The sequence below is a fragment of the Ostrea edulis genome, chromosome 1 (assembly GCF_947568905.1).
Source record: "Ostrea edulis chromosome 1, xbOstEdul1.1, whole genome shotgun sequence".
NCBI lineage: Eukaryota > Metazoa > Mollusca > Bivalvia > Ostreida > Ostreidae > Ostrea > Ostrea edulis.
The window spans coordinates 91841685-91848103 of NC_079164.1; the positions used below are offsets into that span (position 1 = coordinate 91841685).

Below are 6419 nucleotides of genomic sequence, written 5' to 3' on the forward strand. Positions count from 1 at the left end.
AATCACAACTGTATACCAGCTGCAGCAAATTTCAGAACGCTGAGAAATTTAAGTGCTGTTCAAAAAGTCCGAGAATATTGAAAGTAAACAAATAAAGATGGCTGCGGCCAACTTGCTGTCATCGATACCCAAAAAAACCGTATGTACTTGGAAATGTTTGTTATTTGCGTGTAACGACCCCCCAAAAAAAAGAAAAAGAAAAAAAAAAAAAAAGAGCAGATCGAGGAGCTGATTTTAATCAGATTGAGATCCCCTTTAACTTTTAGGAAAATAGCTGGATCCTCCTGTCCTACAAATATGCACATCTACAAATGGCAATGAAGCATTGTACAAAGTTTCAAATCTATCTGATAAGCCATATACGAGGAGAAGTGTTCACAAGCTATTTTACATCCTCCACCCCTCTTAGATCCACTACAACTTTTACGAAAATAATTGGATCCTCCTGTCTCTACAATATGCACATCTACAAATGGCAATGTACAAAGTTTCAAATTTATCCAATAAGCGATTTTGTGACAGACAGATGGACAGTACAAAAACAATATGTCTCTCCCTGAAAGTGGGGAGACATAATAAATGTTCTATTTTTTTTAAAAATATCTTGTCCATTTTACATCGATGTTCTTCATTCCAAACAGAACAATTTCATTTACATGTTATGCAAATTTTTCATCTGCTACAGATAGTAGTGAATCAAATGTGCTACATGCAACTGGTGGAATAAACAATAGAACTACTGTATGAAATGTAACAGTATATTTCATTCAGAATTTGTAAAACAAAACCCTACACAAAACAGTGTACTTGGACACAAGTCACTCTTTCACAGTAAATATATCTAATTCTTATACAGCAAAATACATGATTGCCAAGTGGGGGTAGATCTTTTTTGAAACAGCACTATCAGTTTGGCAGTATGATTGTTCACAAATCAATTTTGGTCAATTTTTCATCACGACTGCACATGGTGAAACCCTTCCATCATTTTACTTGCTCATGAAATCAATTCCCTTTTGGATGTTGCTTTGTAGTTCTGGCATGGCGTTTTCTATTAACTGTGCTTCATACTCGATTGTTTTGGGGATTCCAAGATTCTTCTCCACTCCATTTTTCTAAATGAACAAGAATTGTTTTATATCTTAAAAGCAAATAACCTTTACAACAGTAGCTAATCAAAATTCTAAAGTCATCAACTACAGCATTATAACATACTACAGAGTCGACTTTGGCGTAGACTCAGTCTACCACCGGAAGCAGTGGCTACGTCTCCTGTGAACTGTTGATTTGAACATATTCTATTGTCTGGATGTTATTACAAACGGATTGAGCACAAGTTCTTAAAACTTAGAACGCCCTCTCCTATAACTGTTATACATACCCCTAGAAGCAGTGATGTCTCCTGTGAACTGTTGAACATACCCCTAGAAGCAGTGATGTCTCCTGTGAACTGTCTCCTGTGAACTGTTGTACATACCCCTAGAAGCAGTGATGTCTCCTGTGAACTGTTATACATACCCCTAGAAGCAGTGGCCACGTCTCGTGTGAACTGTTATACATACCCCTAGAAGCAGTGATGTCTCGTGTGAACTGTTATACATACCCCTAGAAGCAGTGATATCTCCTTTGAACTGTTATACATACCCCTAGAAGCAGTGGCGTAGCAAAGTAAGCAGCCGGGGTCTCTGTAGATCTAACATACGCGCACTCCACTTTGTTGTCAGCACCATTTATAGCATCCAGTGCCTTGTAGGCAAATCGAGCTGCTGCAAATGCCATGGATAAGGTGGCTGATCCCTACAGCAAAATGACGCCATAATTTTACTCGACAAGAATTTGTTGGACCAAAGATGCTTCATACCAAAGGATGAAGTGAAATGCTTATATAAATAAAAGGTTTGCCATTGAATTACACATGTCCTAGTCATAACTGCATTTGGCTAATGTACCCATCAATATAAAGAGAAATATTTTACATTTTAAAGACTATTATCTAATCAATCATGGATTACTTCTGATTTATTATCAAACAGATTATGATTTTAAACTGATTGCCTGTCACACGTCCTATCATAGATGAATTACATAGGCATATTAAATAGTTTCATAAAACTTGTAAGGTTCACTTGTACAAACTTTGGGTCAAAACTGGAAATAAATTTTTGGCATGTAAGAGACTTCTAGTACATAAAAGCCTGCTGCCCCTCTCACTTTGTGAGCACCTGAAACTACTTACTGCTCCAGCCTTAGCTTCCACAACCTCAGTTCCAGCATTCTGTATTCTTTCTGTTAATTTTGTCCTATCCTCCTATAATCATCATCAAAGAATTATTTTATATATATTCATAATCAAATACTAAGTAATAATGTAAATACTTTTAAATGTAATATGAATTTCTCAATGTTTACTACCATGAATAAAGTGCACCGCCACAGCATATGATACGCCCGTCACATATTGTTAACAGTATAGATTGTACCCATTAAAACATTTTTTTTTATATCACCTTAATTAAATGTCACAGTGACCTTAAAGTAGGATGCGACACACCTTCTACCTAAGATGCATTAGTTGATCAATTTTGGTGATTCTAGGTCTAATAGTTTTCAAGTTATGAGCCGGACAAGTTTTTGCCATATATGGCCATATCTTCTTAATGAAAAGTCACAGTGACCTGGTTTTAATGTGCGACAAACCTTCTACCCAAGATGTATCTACAGACAAAGTTTGATGATTCTAGGCCTTGTAGTATTTAAGTTATGGGTTGGACACGAAAAAGCTAACAGACGGACGGATATGGCCATATCTTCTTAATGAAAAGTCACAGTGACCTGGTTTTAATGTGCGACACACCTTCTACCCAAGATGGATCTACAAAGTTTGATGATTCTAGGCCTTGTAGTATTTAAGTTACGGGTCGGACACGAAAAAGCTAACAGATGGACGGACATGAACGCCATACCATAATACGTCCCGTCTTAAGACGGGTGTATAAAAATGCAAACTGTTTAAAATAAAAATGCTATATACTACATAAAAAACTGCATGATACACTTACTTGTGGAAAAGACACTGCTGGTGTAGCTTGTGACAGCAATGGAATAATAGTGACTCCACTGTGACCCCCGATGACTGGTATGTTAATCTTGTCCACATCAAGTCCCTGACAAATCAATAAAGTCAATGGGTTTTACTAAATTTCTCAAAGGACATTGACAATTTTTTTATATGCCAGTTTCTAGATAAGAGCTCTTCGGTGTAGGAGGTGCATTTAATGGTACTTTCAATGCCTATGTGGGACAGAGTGGGACTTAAAGTCAGTGAGAAAGACAATAAAATGTACAAGAGGCCCATGGGCCACATCACTCACCTGAGTCACCTTGGTCCTGCTGTTGTTCATCTGTTGTGATTTTTAAAAGATTTTTTAACAGATCCTTTTCCCATGAAAATTTTTGACCCCATTCTAGCCCCAAAGGTTCACAACACAACTGAAAATTAATTCACATAACACAGAGATGCCTTAACACTGATATGACTAACAAGAACTTGCTGTTCTGGATAAGACGAAGGTCACAAGGTCATAAATTATGGTATGATCACTTGCCATAAGAAATCTTAAGACTATATACAAAATCTGAAAGCTCTATCTTAAAGTTCAGGAGATATTGAATAGGTCAGTTTTTTATTGAAAGTAGGTAAAACATCCTGGTCAAGGTCAAACACCATATTTTTATTTTCCACAATCCGGAAGACAAGTCCCTGTGACAAAAGCTGATCAGAATAGCTCACTTGAGATATCTACTTGTATATCGTTAATTTAAAAAAAAACCAGACTATAGGAACTCTTCAATATCAGGAGATAAAATTTTGCACTATGGAAGTTATCATTTGAATGGAAAATTTAGTGGTAGTTTTTATCATGGAATTGACATATTTCATACCCAGAAGGTAAGTAATGCAGCATTGATAGAGATACAGAGTTGGTTTAATAGTCAAATAACTTATCTGAAGTGAACAGTAATTTTACCTAGGTACACATTAATTGCTAGAACCGACCAAAGCTGAATGTAAATTTCCAGATATGAATTAAGAAGGACTGCTCCGAGATTCATTGAAGGCGTCCGTCCAAATATCTAGCTGAGCCAAATCTCAGCAGAGATTAGGAATGCCCAGGGACTGAATTTTGGCTCATGAGAAGGTATTGATAAATCCCTGACTGTACTTTTGTTGTCTTAAATTCCCTAGTGCCATCAATTTTTCAGGGGTAACCAAGGGCATGTAATTTCATTACAATAATTGAATCTTTAAAGAAAATTAGTTGGGGATAAAAAAGAATAGGGTAGGTCAGGAAACTGGAAACACAATTTTTTAAACGACTGATCAAAGTCATAAATACTTCAAGAGTCATCTTTATAAAAGAACTCATTAAGAAACATATAATATCACTCACCTTTAATTCTGAAACAAATGTGTTGGCTCTTACAACATCTAATGTTGTCACACCAAATATGTTTATCCTGTTTTCTTGAAATGCATTTTTTTTCTTGTATACCTCTTCTGCAATTGGTACAGTTGAGTTCACCTACAAAATTTTAAACTGAATAACCGACACACTTCAATCATTAGCTTAAACATAAACCTATGGCAATATGTCACACACATCTATGTGAAATACACTTATATAAGCAATTTCAGTATTCAAAATTGGTTTAAAACTTGGTATAGACCACAGGTCTATGCCAAAACAAGATGACATAGACCTTATTGTATTGGCATATACTACAATGTTGAAAAAAAATAATAACACAAATTTAAACATTGTTATTTACTTCTAATGTACCTAGAAAGCATATTTTCTTTCCATTTCCATAACAATATCCTCCTTTCCTCATAATGTTTATCAGACAACGACTGACCAGGGTCCTTTAAGATAACTCTATTGTTTTAAACCTAGAAAATCGGCAAAGACAATTTGGTCTATCTCAGTTACAATTGGCATAGACTGATGTCATTTAACATAGATTTGGTCTATCGGTCTATGGTTAATTTCGAACATTCTGCAATGTTGTAGAGTTTACAAATCAAAACAAATTGTTATAATTTGAATGGCTTAAAAACTGTTTTTGGATTTCAATTAACTTACCGGATTTGTGATAATACCCAAAATTGCATTTGGACACACTTCAGCACAGACTCCACACAAGTCTCTGACAATTGCAGCATTGGTGTTAAATAAATCATCTCTGGTCATTCCTTAAAAAAAAACCATACAGTTAAATAAGTAAGTAATTTAGTAACATAAAATTAGCTATTCCAATACTATTTTAAGTTTGTTAATTTACTTCCTATGACATTTGTATGTACATTTAATAGAGCTCTACCAAATGTACAATTTTAAAATAAATTCCTTTTTCATAGATCATACCTGGTTTTCGAGGTACTCCAGCAGGTATGAGAATTAAGTCAGCATCTTTCACAGCATCTGCAAGCTCACCTTCACCTAAGTGACCTGTAACTTTTGCTTTCGTGGAAATGTGACTCAGATCTGCAGCCACTCCAGGTGTGTGCATAACATCATAAAGTGACAGATGTGTTACCCTGTGCGAATTTTTCAGCAGAAGTGACAAAGGCTGACCAATGCCCCCTGAAGCTCCAAGAACTGCTACTTTAGCATTGTTCTACAAATAAAAAATATCCAATTTTCACAATATACATTACACTTTACAGAGAACAACAATACAATAGTGTAGATTACTTAATATTCAGTTCTTTCAATAATGATGGGAAATCAGTGCATTGTCGAGTTGACTGACTTTTTAACGCCGTATATTTATGCCATATACCATATAAAACAATGATTTTATACAAAGTAAACTCGAATTCGAAATGCGGCATTTCAACCTTGAATAAACTCGACCAGATATTCTCTACTTTGACGTTATGTAAATTAAAGCGTTCGTTTAAACATGCAAATTTTTTTACATTGCACATAATACTAACTAACTCAGCTTTTAAAGCTCATAAATGATATTTAAATTAACATATAAATTACGTCACGCAATGTATGTTTAATTGTGCAGTTGTACGGGAATTTTGCCCATCACTGAGCCGGAACGTGTTGCAGGTGATTCCCAAAAATTTAACCAGTTAACCATGCTTGCTTTAATTTATCTAACCTGTGACGATGAGGAAAACTTCCTTGCTGAAGAACAAACTGCCAGAGAAGGTCTTGCAATTCTGGAAAACATGTTTCAGCTGCTGATTTGTCGTGTCCTCTACTAGAAGGCCAAACGATAGGAAGTGCACGTTGAGTGAGAACGCATGAGCGGAAGCGCATTTATATTACTCCGCGCTTGGCAACCATGAATTTATATATCGCTTTATAAGAACTTTTCTGAAATAAATGATATATGAGTTT

At 35.5% G+C, this 6419-nt stretch overlaps 1 protein-coding gene across 1 annotated transcript; it reads right to left on the bottom strand.

Moving 5' to 3' along the window:
• Positions 1-744: 744 nt before the first annotated feature.
• LOC125674369 (malate dehydrogenase, mitochondrial-like) lies at positions 745-6335 on the bottom strand. The gene is made up of 8 exons (XM_048911511.2): positions 6178-6335; positions 5427-5679; positions 5145-5254; positions 4452-4583; positions 3060-3164; positions 2237-2308; positions 1645-1797; positions 745-1115 (listed from the first exon to the last, which is right to left on the bottom strand). Exons 1-8 carry the CDS (start codon positions 6247-6249, stop codon positions 990-992), a joined length of 1023 nt encoding a protein of 340 aa, XP_048767468.1. The 5' UTR covers positions 6250-6335; the 3' UTR covers positions 745-989.
• Positions 6336-6419: the final 84 nt, after the last annotated feature.